The 18,646-nt window shown below is 65.3% G+C and overlaps 1 protein-coding gene across 1 annotated transcript in view; it reads right to left on the reverse strand.

Moving 5' to 3' along the window:
* The window catches only part of COL18A1 (collagen type XVIII alpha 1 chain), a 62,662-nt gene that overhangs the window by 13,610 nt on the left and 30,406 nt on the right, over positions 1–18,646 (reverse strand). Inside the window, 22 exon segments of the mRNA XM_079100792.1 lie at positions 353–427; positions 789–851; positions 1,105–1,131; positions 1,235–1,264; positions 2,583–2,672; positions 2,948–2,983; positions 3,169–3,240; positions 3,750–3,785; positions 4,492–4,518; positions 6,020–6,082; positions 6,584–6,715; positions 9,956–9,982; positions 10,555–10,617; positions 11,625–11,783; positions 11,940–11,993; positions 12,291–12,377; positions 12,457–12,519; positions 13,266–13,292; positions 13,592–13,777; positions 14,021–14,097; positions 17,403–17,532; positions 18,578–18,637. Of these exon segments, the coding sequence (XP_078956918.1) occupies positions 353–427; positions 789–851; positions 1,105–1,131; positions 1,235–1,264; positions 2,583–2,672; positions 2,948–2,983; positions 3,169–3,240; positions 3,750–3,785; positions 4,492–4,518; positions 6,020–6,082; positions 6,584–6,715; positions 9,956–9,982; positions 10,555–10,617; positions 11,625–11,783; positions 11,940–11,993; positions 12,291–12,377; positions 12,457–12,519; positions 13,266–13,292; positions 13,592–13,777; positions 14,021–14,097; positions 17,403–17,532; positions 18,578–18,637 (1,584 nt within the window).

Consider the following 18,646-nt stretch of genomic DNA (forward strand, 5'->3'; position numbering starts at 1 on the left):
CCTCGAGGTTTTGTGATCCCAGGCTCAGGAGCCCAGGCTGGCTGCGTTTCTGCTGGGCTCCGGGCACTACCAGCAGGACCTCCTTCGTCCTGGCCATGCCCCTTGGTCTGCACACCTCCCCTCCTTTGCCCTCGGTCCTGTCCTCTCCTGGAGAGGCCCCTGGGTGTCGGGCTAAGGACATGCCCCACGTGGCTGTAGAGGTGGACAGGGCAGTGCGAGGAGGCAGGCTGGGAAGGCTGAGCAAGCCTGTGTGGAGAGGCCCGTGTGCCGGACCAGGCTCTCCCGGGGGACGAGCGCTCTGCACTGCCTCCTCAGAGCCCAGAACCCAGGCCTGGTGGGAGGTGCTGCCCACCTTGGCTCCTTTCTGGGCAGGGCCCAGGGTTCTGCCGTCAGGGCCAAAGACACCGCCGGGCTCCCCCTTCTCACCCTGGAAGGAAGGAAGTGCAAGTCAGGGCTCCTCGCAAAGCAGGGGCCTCAGGGCAGCAGAGACCCCAAGGCCTCACACAGAACCCCCGAAACTGGACTGCAGTGAGGCATAGGCCAGTGACGGGCATGGACACGGCCCCAGCAGCAGCTGGCCACACGCCGGCTCAGGGGTCACAGGGGCAACAGTCCCGCTGTGCTAGGGCTCAGCCTGCCCCAGAGGGGTCACATGGGCACATGGAGACGATCCCTTTGGTCAAGAGGACTCCACTAAAAGCACATCGTGGCTCTGGCTGAGGCACGGGTGACGACCATGCTCCGCCCTGGCTGGTGGCAGGAGCTTGCAGATGGCGCCCAGCCCCTACCTTGGGTCCCGGGAAGCCCTGCTCGCCTTTGGAGCCCAGGTCGCCCTTCGGTCCAGCAGGTCCCTGGAGGGGAGATCAGGTGTGAATGACCAGCCCACTGAACCAGGGTCCACTGAGATCCCAGGACCCCCACATCCTGCCCTGTGGCTGCTCTGGGTCTGGCACCAGCGTCACAAGGCCCCGACTGACCACAGGCAGAGGCCCCCAATCCTGCTACCGCCACAGTGTCCTCCAGGACAGGGACTCTGCCCACCCCTGTGCCTCGAGGCCTGCCAGCTCATACACTGCTCCACAGCTCGGCAGTGGGGCTACTTACGGGAAAGCCTGCGAACCCCGGCCTGCCCTGCAGAGAGAGGGGCATGTCAGCCCAGGGCTGCATGCCCCAGGACACCCCCCATCTGACCCAGCAGCTGTGGCTGTGGCCGAGCTTCTCAGAGAGCACGCACCTCGGGCCCCGGCACGCTCGCCACGGCTCCCTGCGTGCACCAGCGGAAGGCAAACAGAGAAACAGGAAGGCTTCAGAATCAGCGCACAGCACTGCACGCCAAGAGAGCAACGGGAGGATCCCCAAGGGGCAGAGGGAGGCCTGCGCCCCGCAGGGCCCCACCTGGCCTTCCCAGGGAGTCCTGGGGCGGTGGGATGTGGCGGGCTCCCAGGCCACGGGCTCCCAGGACAGGGGCTCCCAGGCCACGGGCTCCCAGGACAGGGGCTCCCAGGCCACGGGCTCCCAGGACAGGGGCTCCCAGGCCACGGGCTCCCAGGACAGGGGCTCCCAGGACAGGGGCTCCCAGGACAGGGGCTCCCAGGCCACGGGCTCCCAGGACAGGGGCTCCCAGGACAGGGGCTCCCAGGACAGGGGCTCTCAGGCCACGGGCTCCCAGGACAGGGGCTCCCAGGACAGGGGCTTCCAGGACAGGGGCTCCCAGGCCACAGGCTCCCAGGACAGGGGCTCCCAGGACAGGGGCTCCCAGGCCACGGGCTCCCAGGACAGGGGCTCCCAGGACAGGGGCTCCCAGGACAAGGGCTCCCAGGACAGGGGCTCCCAGGCCACAGGCTCCCAGGCCACGGGTCCCCAGGCCATGAGACTCTTGCCGGGCTCACTTCTCCAGCTCTGCTACAGGCTCCTGGCTGACCCTAGGCCCCACCCTGGGGGGGTTCTCCAGTGACTAGGCCGAAGTGCCTGTGTGCACTGGCCTGGCCAGGCTCCCAGCCCTGGCCTCTGAGTCTGCCCTGGGCTGGCCCACCCTCCTCTCACACTGCTGTGCTCGTCCCACCTGCTCTTCTGTCCACTCCTGGGACTTAGATGGCCCTAGGCCAGGCAGGGCACTGACCATTCTCAGACTTAATCCAACCTGTGTCCCAGAACTAGTGGTCCTTATTTTGAAAATGACACCGAGCACAGAGAGGTTGAGTAAGCATCCAAGGCCACACAGATATTGGTGCTAGAGCTGGAACTTGAGCCCAGCTGGTCATCCCTGCACTGCTACAGCTCTGCACAGGGCAGCTCCTTCCAGGGGAGGAAGGAATCTGAGCTGCTGACCATACACCCTTGTCTGCCCCAGTCCCTCGCCCCACAGGGAGACTGGGCTTCCTGCTGAAGGGCAGGGCTGGTGCAGCCTGTTCCCTGGCTGGTGGCTGGGGCCGGGAGGGATGGCCTGCATCTGAGCCAGGTCACCTGCAGGCAGGACGAGCTGCCACAGGTAGGGGGAGGGTGGCCGCTGCCGGGAGGGGCACAGGGACCCAGGTTCTTCTGCCCTGGAAGGGCGGGGCTGCCCACCCACACAGCGTCCTTACGTCCCGATCCGACACGTAGACCACGGGTCCTGGGGGACCAGGGGGCCCAGGCAGGCCCGGCTGTCCTACTCCATCCTTCCCCGGGTCACCCTGGAAGAGAAGGCCAGAGTCCCGCCCTCGATCACAGCTGCCCTGGCCAGAACCCAGAGCCCACCCGGCCTTGGAGGTGGTTCCTGGAGTCCATGCTGTGCCCCAGCCCTGAGAGCTGCCCCTGCCAACTTGAGGGTCTTCGCCACAGTCTCAGACCACGTGGGTCAGACCCCCAGGGCAGCAGCCCAAGCCCGGGGAAACTGGGAAGCCCAGCCCCACTGTCCACCCACTGTGCACCTGTGGGCCCTGAGCCCACCGGGCCCCTGGACACTCACTCTTTCTCCCGGGCTCCCCTTGTCTCCTTTAGGTCCCTGCAGAGAGAGGAGACGGCTCACCATGAACTGCATGGCGGCACGCGAGGCCCGAGCCCGGGGCAGCGTGGATGGATGGGGAGGCGGCTGGGCTGGGAGAGCCGCAGGAGCCCTGAGGCTCCTCATGGGCCTGCTCTCCTCCAGGGGTCTCAGCCTCAACACCCAGGGCCACCATGGTCACTCACTGGGGGCCCAGCTGTGCCCTCTCTGCCAGGGAGGCCTGGGAACCCACGCGCTCCGTCGGCTCCAACTTCTCCCTGGAATGAACATAGGGTCCAGCATGTCAGCCAAAGGCTGGGGCTGCGGAGACTCACCAAGAGGAAGCCTGGAGTGGCCGTGACCCTGAGGGCCCTCAGGTTCCTGCTGGTCACTAGCTCAATCCCAGGGGCGATGCTGCCTGACCCCACTGGCAGCTGTGGTGGGTGAGCAGAAGAGAGGCTGGGCAGGGGAAGAGGCCTGCGGCTCCCAAGAAGGGGGCTGTGCCTTCCAGCAGGCGAAGCCAGGGGTTCGGGGTGCCAGGCGCGGGCCGCGTGTCCTGGGGAGGCCCCCCTGAAGCAAGTCTGTGTTTGATTGGGAAAGATGAAGGCAGGCCAGCGGGAGGGAGGCAAGGGGGGGTCGGGCCCCTGTGCCACTGTGCCCTCGCCCAGGCCTGGCAGTCCTGGGGGAGCTGATGGCCCCATTCACTGGGGCACGGAGGGGACGGGCTCCTGGGGCCCCTCCCTGTCTCCATGTGGTCCAGTTTCCTGAACCTGAGTAAGGGACTTACCTTGGCCCCAGGCGGCCCGCTGGCTCCAGGGTCCCCCTATGGACAAAGCGGCTCTGTGAGTGAGTGGGTGGGCCCTTGCCACCGAGGTGGGGAGGCTCATTGCCAGGGGCAGTCCTGCTCACTGCGGAGGCCCCAGCAGTGGGCAGCTGAGCAGGGCCTGACGCTGCACCTGGCTGGACTGTTCTGGAAGCTGGTGGCAGAGCCCATGGACTCCACAGAGGCACAAGCTGAGTGTGCCCTTCTGAAAATCCAGCATTTTGAAATTTCCCAACACTTTATGAATCAAAGCAAGACTTTCTAAAAGGAGTGGGTGGACCGCAGGGCCGTTAAGAGACCAGGTCCCGAGAAGGAGGACCTTGCCTGCCCTCGCTGAGCTCCTGCTGGAGGCTTGATGGGCGGAGGGGCTGTGAAAGGGGCTGGTGCCCAGGCAGCTGAGGACCCCTGGCTGACCCCTGTGGTGGTTCCCACGCTGGCCCTGCCTGGAGCCAGCAGAGGCCTGGGGGAAGGTGAGGGCTGGAGTCTGGGCAGGGGGTCCTCAAGGACACCCATCCCGCTGCTGAGGCAGACAAGGGACCCCAGGCTCCCACAGAGGCTCAGGTGCACTTTGGATGCCTGGAGCCAGGAAGCCCGGCTGCTCTGGGAAGGGCTGTGGCCATTTCCCATCAGGCTTTGGTGCTACTTCGCAAGTTTCCCAAGGTGAGTTCACAGCTTTCCTGGGATGAGAAAAAGGCAGGGGACTGACCTTGAGTCCTGGGGGGCCAGGTGGTCCCTGTCAGGGCAGAGCAGGCAAGTGTCAGTGCAGCCCTGCCCCAAACCCCTGCCCCGCCTCCCCAGATGCTCCACCCTGCCTGTCCCGCCCCTCCCCACCCGACTCGCTCTCCCCCACCCCGCCCCTCCCCACCCCACCCGACTCGCTCTCCCCCACCCCGCCCCTCCCCACCCCACCCGCCTCGCTCTCCCCCACCCCGCCCCTCCCCACCCGACTCGCTCTCCCCCACCCCGCCCCTCCCCTCCCCACCCGACTCGCTCTCCCCCACCCCGCCCCTCCCCACCCCACCCGACTCGCTCTCCCCCACCCCGCCCCTCCCCTCCCCCCCCCGACTCGCTCTCCCCCACCCCGCCCCTCCCCACCCCCCCCGACTCGCTCTCCCCCACCCCGCCCCTCCCCTCCCCACCTGACTCGCTTGCCCCACCCGCCCCCCCATCCTGCCCCGTCCTCCCCCTCCCCTCCCCATCCTGCCCCTCCCCTGCCCAGAGATGCGCCATCCTGTGAAAAGTGAGCGCAATCCCAGCAGAGCTCCAACCCAACATTTTCCGTGAGGAGCCAGAGCCCGCCAGATTCCGTGCAGGCTGGTCCTCGGCCCATCGGCCCATCGCCCCCAGGGTCTGCGCAAGCCAGCCCAGCCGGGCTGAAACCGAGCAAGCTCCCGCTTTATGAAACTGAAAAGTGAACACTTGGGTGTGGAATCCCCACCCTGGGTGAGCGAGGGGCTGACCTCCGACACACACATGCAAGTCCCTCCAGGTGCCAGGGGCTGTGCAGTGGTCGGCCGGACCCAGAGCCCGGGGCAAGAGAGTCATGGGCCCACCAGGCACAGGGCCTCGCCCGAGTAGGCTGAGCCTCATTGGGTGTCCAGCACTAGCTGCACCCGGGCTCACACACCCACCAGAGTGTTTCTGCCCCATGGAAAGATTAAAATTCCTCCTGACTTTGTTCAGAATAAGAAATCTGCCTGTCACTCCCTCAGCGGGCTCCAAGGGGCCACCCACATGCCAGGGAGGCACCCGGTACTCCTAGCAGGGGCGGTGACCTCCAGAGACGGTCTTGCTGTTGGGCCACGCAGGGGACGAGGGAGGCACTGTGCCCTGGACGTGCCCACGTCTTCCTCAGCAATCCATTATTCCAGGACTCAGCCCCTCCTTGCCCACCCGATTCTGCCCAGGTCACAGGGGATGTGGAGCAGAGGGGGACGCCATCCTGGTCCCCCTCACGTGACGCAGATCACCTCAGGCCAGGCGTCCATACCTCCCCAAACTAGAGTCACAGAAAGAATTCCATGTGGCCCTTCCCAGGAAAGACCAGTCCTGCAGTCCTGTGTGTCCTGGATCACTGACCCTGACCACCCCTGGATTTCCCTCTGGAGGGGCCCAGGTCCCAGCTCTGGGACTTTCGACTCAACAGTGTCCCCTAGAGCCCCACAGACTGGCTGCTCCTGGTACTCTCGAGCCTGTTCTGCCCTAGACCCCACCCCCCAGCTTGTGGGCAGTACCTGTGGCCCATCGGAGCCGCGGGCTGTTGACCAGAAGGGAGCTCCGGAGCCTTCCATGTCATCCTGGAGTGGACACACGAGAGACACTCAGTCTCTGTCCCTTCTTAAGGAGGGGACCACACCTTGAGACCTGGGATAGTGGAGGGGCCATGGCAGAGTGGGCGGTTCCCAGGGCTGGGCCACCTGGGAAACTGCTGTCCTTGGGGAGCTTCTTGCAGGGACAGGGGCCCTGCTGGGTGGAGGCCGTGTATAGCCCCTCAATGTGTGGCTTATCTGCCCTGGGTTTGCATGTGTGCTGGGACATGGCTGTCCCCTGAGGGGCCCTGGGGCATCTGAGGGACAGAGGGCCTGGGGGTGACAGCTGTGGCCACTGGACAATGGGCACGAATACCTTTGCTCAGTGCACATGCCAGCCACCAGCACCGGGCCAGCCTGCCGGCCTTCAGGACTACAGGGGCCACCGGGGGCAGAAGCCCAGGCTGGTGGCAACAGCTTGGCCAAGAGCTGTCAGGAGGGGGGAAGGCTTGGGTGGCAGGCCTGGGCTCCCTGGCAGCTAGGACTCACAAATCCAGCAGCGAGTCCTGGTCCTGGTGGCCCGGGGAGTCCCGGGGGTCCTGGAGGTCCAGCTGGCCCAGGGGCTCCTGCCAAGCCGCTTTCCCCAGGAGCACCAATGGGACCAGGGTCTCCCTTGCTTCCCTGCACAGGGCAAAGAACAGCGTCACTGCCCTCTGCTCCGGTTCTCAGGGAAATCCCAGAGGCCACTGTGTCCCCAGCATGGCCACATGTCCTCACAGAGCTGAAAATCCAGAGCAAACACGCAGTGAAGGGACACAGCTCCGTGTGTCTCTATGACTGTACAAAGCAGTTATGTCCACAAAAACCCAAGCGGCGGGTGACCCCGCAGGCGCACCAGGGTGCAGTGGGCTCCCAGGAGCACGGGCACAGGCTCTGGCTGTCACCTCCCTGACGGGCAGCTGTGGAGGAGCAGCTGTGGCAGGTGAGGAGGAGAGGTGGCCAACAGGGACCAGGGGACCCTACCCACCCAGTGCTGGGCCAGGACAGTCACGTGGTGTCCCTGTGACTTTGTTACTTGGAAGGGCCTCAGGGAGCAGGGGACAGGAGGCGCCTGTAGGGGCCTGTCTTGGGAGTGCTTGTGCCAGCCAGACCTGCCACTCAGCGCTCGAGGGACTCGGGAGCCTGAGAGAGCCCAGAGTGAGAAAGTAGGGTGGTGTGGGGCAGGGTCACTGGGGACGTGAGGCAAGGAGGCCCTGGTGCCGGGCTCTGGTGCCCCCAGAGTCAGCTGAGGGCCAGGGCCTGGCGGGAGCTCAGTATAGCACCCTGCGCTCACCTCCCTGAACCAAGTGTCCTCTCCCCGACTGGGGAGGGAGACACCCTGAGCCCAGTGCTGGCCCAAAAGGGGCAGGAGCGTGACCCGTTGCCCTGTTAGGGTGGCAACTGGCCGGATCGCCCAGAGTTCCTCTCAGACTGCAGGTGCCTGCGCTGAGCCCAGTGCCCACGGCTGCAGCCACCCGCAACCCCCGTGCCCAAAGTCTCCGCGTCCTGGCCCCTCACAGCTGCGTCGTGTTCCACCCTCACAAGCCCCGCCCAGGCCGGGCTCCTCCCTCACCAGCCCCGCCCAGGCCGGCCTCCTCCCTCACCAGCCCCGCCCAGGCCGGCCTCCTCCCTCACCAGCCCCGCCCAGGCCGGCCTCCTCCCTCACCAGCCCCGCACAGGCCGGGCTCCGCCCTCACCAACCCCGCCCAGGCCGGGCTCCTCCCTCACCAGCCGCCCAGGCCTGGCTCCTCCCTCACCAACCCCGCCCAGGCTGGGCTCCTCCCTCACCAGCCACCCAGGCCTGGCTCCTCCCTCACCAACCCCGCCCAGGCCGGGCTCCTCCCTCATCGGCCCCGCCCAGACCCGGCTCCGCCCTCACCAACCCCGCCCAGACCCGGCTCCTCCCTCACCGGCCCCGCCCAGGCCGGGCTCCTCCCTCACCGGCCCCGCCCAGGCCGGGCTCCTCCCTCACCAGCCCCGCCCAGGCCTGGCTCCGCCCTCACCAGGCCCGGCTCCTCCCTCACCGGCCCCGCCCAGGCTCGGCTCCTCCCTCACCGGCCCCGCCCAGGCCGGGCTCCTCCCTCACCAGCCCGCCCAGGCCTGGCTCCTCCCTCACCAACCCCGCCCAGGCCTGGCTCCGCCCTCACCAGGCCCGGCTCCTCCCTCACCGGCCCCGCCCAGGCTCGGCTCCTCCCTCACCAGCCCGCCCAGGCCGGGCTCCTCCCTCACCAGCCCCGCCCAGGCCTGGCTCCTCCCTCACCAACCCCGCCCAGGCCTGGCTCCTCCCTCACCAACCCCGCCCAGGCCTGGCTCCTCCCTCACCAACCCCGCCCAGGCCGGGCTCCTCCCTCACTGGCCCCGCCCAGGCCAGGCTCCTCCCTCACCAGCCCGCCCAGGCCCGGCTCCACCCGACCCTCCCTCCACTCTGGTTTCAATCTGCCTCCACCTAATTCTCAATCTTTAAAATGTTCCTGAACAAAGTTACTTTCACCTTCTTTTTTTGGTACCGGTATTGAACCCTGAGGGGCTTTAGGTAACACTGAGCCACATCCCTAGTCCTTTCTATTTTCTAAATCAGGGTCTCACTAAGTTGCTTAGAGTCTCACTAAGTTGCTGAGGCTGGCCTCAAACTTGGGGTCCTCCTACCTCAGTCTCAGGAGCTGCTGGGATTGCAGCACCCAGCTGCTTCTCACCCTGGTTACCTGCACCCTGTTGCTTCCCCCTGAGTCGTAACTGGGCTGAGGGTCCACAGTGGTCATTCACTGCCTGAGGCCTGTGGCTCCAGCTGGTCTACCCTCATGTGCAGGCCCCTCCTGGTGTCCAGGGCCCCTGAGCGCCACAGCTTTGACCTGGTCTGGCAGCAGTACTTCAGTTTCGGCCGCCGCCCTCTGGTTCATTTACTTAGCATTGCACTATTGGGAGCACCACAGGGTGTGCAGTGTGCACGCCTGGGTACACTTGTTTAGAGACAGGCGTGTGCACCTTCACACACACCCCTCTCCTTCTGTGAGGGCGCCATGTGGCGTGTCTGTGCCCGCCTGGCCGTCTCCCGGCCCTCCTGGTGCTGCCCACCTCCCAGTCTCCCCCCACATCCTCACAGCTGCTTCCCTCTTCACCCCAGTCCACCCTGCACCCCTCTCAGGATGCACCCTGTCAGATGGCCTCAGGCCTGCTGGGGAAGATCTTGGTCAGCACCCACCACGCCCAGTCCAGGAGGGGAGCCCTGGGCATCTTGGGCTTTCCTGGGGGGTTGCCTGGGTGGTGACTGTCCTGGGCACCTGTGGAGGTGGCCGGCACAGAGAAGGTGAGACCCCGCCCAGCCTGTAGGCAGCCCCTCCTTCTCAGGCCCACAGGAGCTGGCCCTGGGTCTCTGTGCAGGCTGCTTCTGGCTGGGTCAGATGAGGCTCTGGCAGGGCAGGCCCAGACCTCAGGCCTGTCCCAGGGAGGCTGGGACCACAGGAGGGAGGACAGGACAGGCTCATGGCAGCCTCCAGGGTAGGCCAGCCTCCCCTTCTGGGTGAGCGACAGGCTGCCCATCAGGAACACAGGCAGGGCCAGGAGTGCACTGCCCAGGGAAAGCCCATGTGGGGGACACAGGGTCCTGCTGGGGCCCGGGCAGCAACCACCCTGCGGTGTGCAGCCCCTCCCAAGGCCCCCAGGAGTGTCCACTGGAGACCCGCGGGCTTCTGGACACCTCTGCCCTCACTTCACCAGGAGAGCAGAACTGGAGGGCAAAAGACCCAGGGGAGTGCGGTCCCCTGCCCCTGACTCCCGGCTGCAGGGACAGAGCGGGGGCGTGGTCAGCAGCAGGGAGCACTCGCTGACCACAGCGCCCCCTGCCTGCTGGGGGCACTTCATGGAGAATGGCACCAGCGTTCCCACCTTGGCTCCTGGGGCGCCCACGTCACCCTGTGGGGAGGAGGGAAACAGCACAATAAGGCCCAGGCCAGCGAGGGAGCGAGGGGGAGGCCGACGGCCCAGGCAGCTCCCACCAGGCTGGCCCTCTAGACTGTGCTGGCCCGGCCACTCCTGGGCCCAGGTCAGCTCTGGTGGGCGGGGCCTGGGGGCTGGGCAGGGAGACAGGCTCCATTCAAAAGGAGCCCATTTCCAGGCTCCTGCTCCTCCCTCCTGTCCCCAGGAGGCCCCTCCCAGTGGGTCACTCACAGAAATCCCACCGGGCCCGGAGGCCTGCCAGCCCTTGGAAGCCTGGCCTCTGCTGACACGCAGAATGGAGGCGGGAAGTGAGGCTTTGAAGTGGAGCGTCTCACTCCCTGCCCCGGTGCCGCCAGAGAGCCACGGCCTGGATTCTGCCCGCAGTCCTAGGAACCGCCCAGGCCCAAGGCCCCCAGCCCATGGCCTCAGGCACCTGGCCTGTCCCTCCACAGGGTCCCCAGGCCCCAGACATGCAGGGTCCCTCTGCCTACATGGCTGCACGGTGTGGGGCTAGGTCATGTCCACCTGGCACATGGGAGGTGACTTACAAGGCTGCCTTTCTGGCCCGTCTTTCCTGGTGGACCCTCTTTCCCTGGAGCACCTGGGGGGCCCTGCAAGAGAGGAGCCGAGTGAGGGTCTGGGTGCCACCCTGAAGACCTGGGCTTGCACACGGTCATCTGTAGCTAAGGTTTCCCAAGAGGCCAGGACACAGCATGTCCCTGGACCTGGGACAACTCCTGGGTTCACGGGGCACCGACTTGGTGCTGAGACAATTGCATTCAGCTCTTGTCCTTATGTCTCTGTCTTCTTCTTTCTCTGCCCAGCGACTGACCCCAGGTCCTTTGCACATGCTAGGCAGGTGTGCCACCACAGAGTTGCACCTAGCCCTTCTAGTTTCATCTTGAGACAGGGTCTCACTAAGTTGCGCAGGCTGGCCTGGAAGGTGTGGCCCTCCTGCCTCAGCCTCCAGGGTGTCTCGGATTACAGGTGCTGCCACCACACCTAGCCCTTGTCTCTCTCTTTTTAAGTTGCCAGTCAAACTCTAGAGGACAAAAAGTGACCGAGGGATCCTGGGGCGTGGTGGGTGGCTCTCAGGTAGCTGGGGAAAACCTACATGATTCCAAGAGGCAGTGTGGCAGGGGGCACTGCGTGGTTCTCTGGTCAGTGGGGTACAGAAGTGAACCACGGAGGACGCCCTGGTGCTCACTGACTTGTGTTGCCAAGCCGTGAAAGCCAGGCATGCCCCCAGCGGTGTGGCCCGAGGACAGCATGACTGTGGGTGCCCGGCCTCCGTGCTGGCCCACGGGCAGCAGGTCCCAGGGCTGCACCTGCCCCTGGGCTCTCTCCATCCCCACTGGGAGGATTGTCCCCAGAGAGGCAGCGTGAGCTCAGCTGACCTGCCCGCCCAAAGAGGCAGCAGCAGGTCAGCACCCCCAGAACCGCAGGGCAGGCCACGCAGGCTCCCTGTCCCCAAGGGGGGTCCACAAACAGTCCATTCCCACCTGGGAGAATGGGGGTGGGGGCCAGGACTGGGGCGGGGTGGTGAGGGAGGGGGCCGCACAGGCGCTCAGCCCCGTGCCCAGCAGACAGGGCCCCACTGGTGGACAGCCAGACTCACCGGGGGGCCGGGAAACCCAGGAGGCCCGTCACGCCCAGGCACACCAGGAAGGCCGGCCGGTCCCGGAACATGGGAGCTGTTCATGCCGAAGCGGCCAGGCTCACCAGGCAGGCCTGGGACACCTGGAGGCCCAGGAGGGCCAGGGAAGCCTCGTGGGCCCTGGACACAGAGACACAGACCATCAGGCCTCACAGCCTTGCTCAGCGATGACCCTGTCCCCGACCAGCCTCCATCTCCCCCAGGGGCCCTGCTGGGCCTCACGGGGGCCACAGCCTGTGCCACCTGCACAAGGAGAGGCAGGCAGCAGCCACTCACCCGCAGGCTCTCCAGGTCGCCGCCAAAGCCGGAGCCCTCCATATCAATGAAGGTCTGAGGGGACAGCAGGGAGGCCCGTCACCGGGAGGGAGGCCCCGCCCTGCCCAGACCAGCTGGCCCTGCCGAGCTGCACCCGGACCGCAGACCACAGAAGACACACAAGACACTCCCAACAAGAAGCAAGAAAAGAGGAGTACCCCCATTTTGGCCCCAGAGACACAGGGGGGTCCAGGGCCACCATGCTGGCCACCCCCAGCTGGCCACGGCCCGGTGAGCCCTGAGTCAGGGGCAGGAGCGGGTCTCCTGGGCCAGGCACCAGGAGGCAGTTCCAGGCTGGAGGACCAGACTCACCAGCTTGTCACGTCTGGAGGAGGGTCCTGGTGGCCCCGGAGGCCCCTGGGGTCCTGGGAGTCCTCTTGGCCCAACACCAGGATCTCCCTGGACATGAGACAAACGTGTCACACCGAGGCGCATGGCCCACCTCAGGTCAGGGGCTGGGGGCTCTGTGCATGCTCACCTTCTCCCCCTTGGGGCCCACATCTCCTGGGGTCCCCGGGAAGCCCTGTGGCCCAGTGTCACCCTGGAAGACAGGGCAGAGGGGGTCAGCATGAGCCTGGCATCCTGGATGCTCCTCTCCCAGAGCAGCCCAGACAGAAGGACCTGGGCCCCTTAGGGTCCACGGAGGTCCAGGAAGCCAGGATGGCGCTGTGCCACCAAGGACCCCCAGAGTGGGGACTCGAAGGTGCCACACCCACCGCAGAGGACCCCTAGAGCCCATCAAGACAAGAGCGCAGGGCAACCGCGCGCAGCGTCCCCGCGGTGGGAGCCACGCCTCTTGCCCAGTAGCGGAGCCCAGCTATGCAGCACGCGGGAGCGCTGGTGATAGGCTGGCCAGCCCTCGCAGGCCCGGCTCTCGGGCAGCCTGCTTCCAGGGCACAGTGGTCCCCAGTGGCCCCCGGCCAGCACAAAGACCTGCCCCCTCCTTTCTTCAGGCTGGCCAGGCCACTGTGCTATGCCTCCTGGGGCCACCACTGGCAGGTGAGCCCATCCCCACGTGGCCTGCAGGCCCGTGTCCTGTTGCTTGGAAGTGGCTCTCGTCTTAGACACGCCAAAGTGAGTGTCCCAGGCAGAAGCCCTCGGCCCGCCCAGCGCTCCAGGCCGCTGTCACGCCCTCCCTCTGAGGACCTGGGGTTCCTCGCTGCCCTGGCGCTCAGCCCAACACCTGAGATGGTTTCTCTGGGATCACCTCCTGCCGGGTTCAAAAGGCCTGCGGGCCCTACGCAGACCCTGAGATAACAGCTGGCTCAGGAGGAAGAGCCCACTTACCGGCTTTCCGTCTTCCCCCGGGTCTCCCTGGAACGTGCAAGAGAAACCATTAGCCCAGGGCCTCCCCACAGCACCAACCGGAGTCTGAACGCAGAGGCGTGCCTCACTGGGCCCAGTTGCGGAGCAGCCTCCAGAGCCATCCTCCACAGCAGACGGCGCCCTGAGAGCTTGGCGCCCCGGGGCTGTGGGAGCCAGGCCCTGCCTCCTGTCCAGCTCCTATCCCAGGACGGCTGGCTCTGGGTGCCCAGGGCCTGAGGACCTGCCGTTCTGGCTCTGGTCCACGCTCCCCAGCCCACCTGCAGATTACCCAGGGAGACAGCACTCACCGGCTCGCCATCCCTTCCTGGGGCACCATCCTTCCCTGGTGGCCCTGGAGGTCCCGGGGGACCCTGTGCCCCAGGGACAGGCTGTGCGTTGGGACCCTGCACCACTGGGCCTGCGGGGCCCGGAGGACCAACTGGGTCAGGCAGGCCCCGAGCTCCTGGCTCCCCCTTTTGCCCCTTCAGGTCTCCCTAGGGACCAAGAAAGACAGGTTATGGTGGCCTGCACACATTCTTCACCTGTGGCCACACTCGTGAGTCCGGGGGTGGCCACGGGATCCGAGAAGGGCACACGGGGCGGGCGTGCAGAGGACGTGGGGGACAGGGCATTGGGAGGTTTGTGGTCCTCAAGGACCTTGGTTAGGGTTACAGAGAGTGGACCGGCAGGTGCCCAGGGCTCGAGGTCCCCGGGCAGGCTTGAGGGAGTGGCCTCACCCTTTCCAGGCTGCTCCCAGGGCGCTGGGCACTCTCGTCCCTTGTGCTGCCCAAGTCTGAGCCAGGTGGGGTCTGAGCTGTGAAGGCAGAGGAGCCGCGGTCAGCCTCCAGCCCAGCTCTGCCCTCTGCTCTGGCTCTGCTGCCCAGGGCCGCCCTCGCGGAGAGCCTGCAGCTGGGGCAGCGCAGGCGTTGAGGGGAGTCTCCGGCTTGCAGGACCACGCGGCCATCGTGAGCAGAGCAGGGAGCCCGGAGACCGACCTCCGCAGCCTGGCCACCACGCCTCCCTCCCCACATGCAGCTTGAAGACCAAACAGCACCAGAAAGGAGCCCCCCAGCCCCCGTGCAGCCGGCTCTGCTGCCCTCTGCGTCTGTGGCAAAGACCATGACCCTGCTGAGTGCGGCTCCTCCAAGGATGTCCTCCGAGGGTGTCCTCTACAGACCAGTGGCCACGACCAGCAAAGCTGCGGCGGCCCCTGGGCTGATCCCACACTGGGAAGCCCTGCTTCCCACCGGCCCCTCAGTGTCCTTGCACTTGTTCTCTGGACAGCGGTGCTGAGGACGCCTCGCCTGGATCATGCCCTGTGTTCTTCCCTCCCTGCAGCGCAGGCCTGTGGTCAGCAAACTGCACAGGGGCCAAAGCAGGCTCAGTCAGTCTCTCAGCTAAGAATGGTTTTTACAGGTTTGTGAAAACGAAAACCTCGCAGAGACGCGTGGCTCCAGCCGGAGGGAGCAGCACCCGCGCCCCGCTGCCCGCTGGCCTCCTTCCTCCACCTCTCCCCAGCTTGTGCCCAGGCGGGGACAGGTGGTGGGCCCTCCCTGGCTTCAGGTGCAGCCTTCCCCTCCCTGGTGAGGAGCGCGGGGTCTGGACCGCCTTGCAGATGGCTCCCTGGCGCCTCTGCCCGACTGCACTGGCACCGTGGAGGCTGCAGGGAAGCAGTCGTGTGGAGTCCACACTTCCTGGGGACCTGCAGAGGCTGCCGTGCCCTGGGCGCCCTCAGGGAGTCTCACAACCTGGCTGGGCACAGTCCCCACCTGGGTCTGGGCGGTGCCTGAGCACGGTCCCCGGTGAGCACGGTGGCTGGTGGCACCCGAGGCTCTTTAGTCACACGTGTGGTTGGCCGCCAGTGGCCTTCCAGGGCAGTGCAAGCCCCTGGGCCAAGCCTGCTCCTGCCCTGCCACCCTGCAGCCTGGGACGGTGCGACCCCTGTGACCTCCTGGCCTGGGCCCTCAGGACAGCGTACCGACACGGCCCCAGGCCAGGAGCAGCCCAGACACCTGTGGCCAGGCCAGCAGATGGACAGACGGTGGCCTCCACCACAGAGAGCCACTCGGCAAGACAGCAGTGGGGCTGCTGGAGCCCCGTGAGGGTGAGTCTCCAGCAGGACGCACAGCAGCCGCACCATAGACACGCCCGCTGAGCAACTCCAGGACACCTCACTGCCCGGCAGGCAGGCAGGCCAGCTGCTGGGGTGGGTGGTGGGGCTGCCAAGGGGTAACAGGGCCCTGGGCCGCGGGCCCCCTGTCTCCTGTGGGCTGGCAGCACAGGGCAGACACAGGTCAGAACTCCCCAGATTGCACGTCGGGCGGGCGTGGCCTGGGGAACGTGTACCCAATGAGAAGCCAAGGACCGAGCCCAAGCCGGGCTCCTCCCCAGGCGCCTGGGGGCCCCAGGCTGGTTCTGCCAGCGGCCCAGGAACAGATCCTCCCCTGGGCCTCCCTAAAGGAGCCCCGCCCACAGGCTCAGCCTGCTTCCAGCCCACAGAGGGAGACCAGACAGGGTGCAGAGCCACAGTCTGTGGGGGCTGGTGTGCACTGGACAGTGAGTCCGAGATGTTTCCCTGTGAGTGAGCCCAAGGGCCACGGCCCTGCTCTGCAGGCCCAGCCTGTGCAGGGTCGCGGCCCGCAGGCCACCACAGGGAAGTCACAGAGCCAGGCGAGGCCACTGCCACCCGCTGACGCTCCTCCCCAGGACCAGCCCCTGCCCCCCTGCACCCCACTGGCCCCAGACAGGGAGGTGGCACACTGGGCAGGTGCCCATGGAAGTGAGCCACCAGGAGGCGGGGCCAGAGCAGAAGGGCCTCTGTCCCTGCAGGACCCCAGGGGGGCCCCGGCCACAGGCAGACATCCCGGCCCTGGGCAGTCCTCACCCACCACACCCACCACACCCAGAGACGCAACACACATGGGTCACACACACACACACAGCACGCACACCACACATTTAGACAACACACGAGTCACACAGCATGCAGACCACACCCAGAGACGCAACACACATGGGTCACACACATACAGCACACACACCACACACACCACACCCACACATGACTTAACATCTCATACACGCCACGCACACTACACACACACAGCATGCACACCACACAATAGACACAACACACATGGGTCACACACACTACACAGCACACACACAACTTAACATCTCACACACACACTATGCACACTATACACACATGGCACGCATACCACACCCACACACAACTTAATATCTCTCACATACCACACACACTACACATGCTGGCATACCACATATTCCACACAACACTCACACCACATGCACAAAACTTAATATCACACACACCACACACTATACACACACAGCGTGCACACCACACACACACAACTTATCACACACAGCACGCACACCGCACACACGCACAACTTAACACACACAGCATGCACACTGCACACACGCACAACTTAACATCACATACACAGCATGCACACCACGCACACGCACAACTTAACATCTCACACACCATGCACACTACACATACACAATTTAACATCACACACAGCACGCACACTACACACACAAACTTAACATCTCTCACACAGCATGCACACTACACACATGCACAACTTAACATCACACAGCACACACACTACATACACACAACATCACACACACAGCACGCACACTACACACATGCACAACTTATATCACACATAGCACACACATCACACCCACGCACGACTTAACATCTCACACATACCATGCACACTACACACAGCATGCACACCACACAGACACAACACACACGACACACACACACACACGCACAGAATGCACACCACACACACACAACATCTCACACCACACACAGCACACACACCACACCCACACACGATTTAACATCTCACACACACCATGCACACTACACACACCCAGCACGCATACCACACCCACAGACACAACACACATGGGTCACACACACCACACAGCACACACACAGACAACATCACACACAGCACACACACTACACACATGCACAACTTAACATCACACACACCACGCACACTACACACACACTACACCACACCACACACATCCCGCTCAATACCGCACCCAGAAGAGTTTTACCTCCTAACGAAGCCGCTGTGGTTCCTTCCCTGGTTTCTTCAGTTCTGGAATCTTCTGTGCCTCGGCCACTGGCCAAGGGGGGAGACGTGACGGGGGGCGGCTGGGGCAGGCTGGGCCTCAGGGCCACGCCCTGCAGGGGACAGCAGGAGAGGCTCCTGTGCCTGCGCCCTCTCGGCCTGGCTCAACGACTGGTGTGTCGATGAGGCGCTTGCGGCTCGGCAGCAGAGAGCCGCGTCCTGCTGGGAGGCAAGGCCTGGCCACCAGAGCCCTGCCCTCGGGGTTCCTGGGCCGTGGGGTGGGTGTCAGCACCCGGCAGGCTCCCAACACCCAAGCCTTGGTGTTCCCAGCACCAGGGACAGAGGCCCCTTGGTCACATGGGGGACCGGGAGGGTCAGACAGCACCACAGACACCAGTGTCCACGGGCTGTGGCCACACCATGGAGAGGTCCTCTTAAGGATCACAAAGGGACTCTCCTCCCTTGGCCCCAGCCTCCAGCAGGGTGCTACCAGTATGAAGCAGCCCTGCTCTGAAGACCACCTGCCTGGTGGCAGGGTAGCCGTGGTGTGTGGAGGACACAGACTAAGTGGTGGCCAGCAGCCTCCCTGCCCGTGCTGTGTGGCTGCCTCCTGGTGAGTCTTGGTGCCATGGCCCATGGACCACAGTGGGCACCCCAGCCAGGGCACAGCATAAGCCCTGCAGAGGGCTCCCTGGACAGTCTTCCCACCACCAGCCGAACCCCACCAAAGCTACCACCAAGCCCACAGAAGCCCAGGCCAGGTGCACAGCGGTGCAGAGGTCCAGGCCCTATGCCACCTGGGAGGGGCCCGTGTAGGGCTCCTCTGGGCAGCCTCAGGAAGCCCTGCGCCCCCGTGGAGAGGAGTTCCCTGAACAAGCACTTCAAAGCCTGCCTGTCCCCCAGGATGTCTGCAAGCTAATGGGCCAATGGGAGGTCAAAGGGACTCCAGGGCCTGGCCTCAGCCTCCTCGCCAGGGCTGAGAAGAGCGTCCCTGGGGCCAGTGAGGCCAGCAGGCTGCGCCCTCCACACTCCCTGGGAGCAGGAGCTGCCCACCAGGGAAGTCGTGTCCACCTGTGCACACACCCACTGCTGGGCTGGGGGCCGGGCCAGAGACCGTCCCTGTCCCTAGGAGGGGGTTCCACCTGTGCAGCTACTCACCACTCCCTCCCTGAGATGCTGGTCCTCCTCCTGAAGGCCACTTCCAAAGTCTCCAGATGCCTGCAGGGT

This window comes from Sciurus vulgaris (assembly GCF_902686455.1).
Source record: "Sciurus vulgaris genome assembly, chromosome: 10".
Classification (NCBI taxonomy): domain Eukaryota; kingdom Metazoa; phylum Chordata; class Mammalia; order Rodentia; family Sciuridae; genus Sciurus; species Sciurus vulgaris.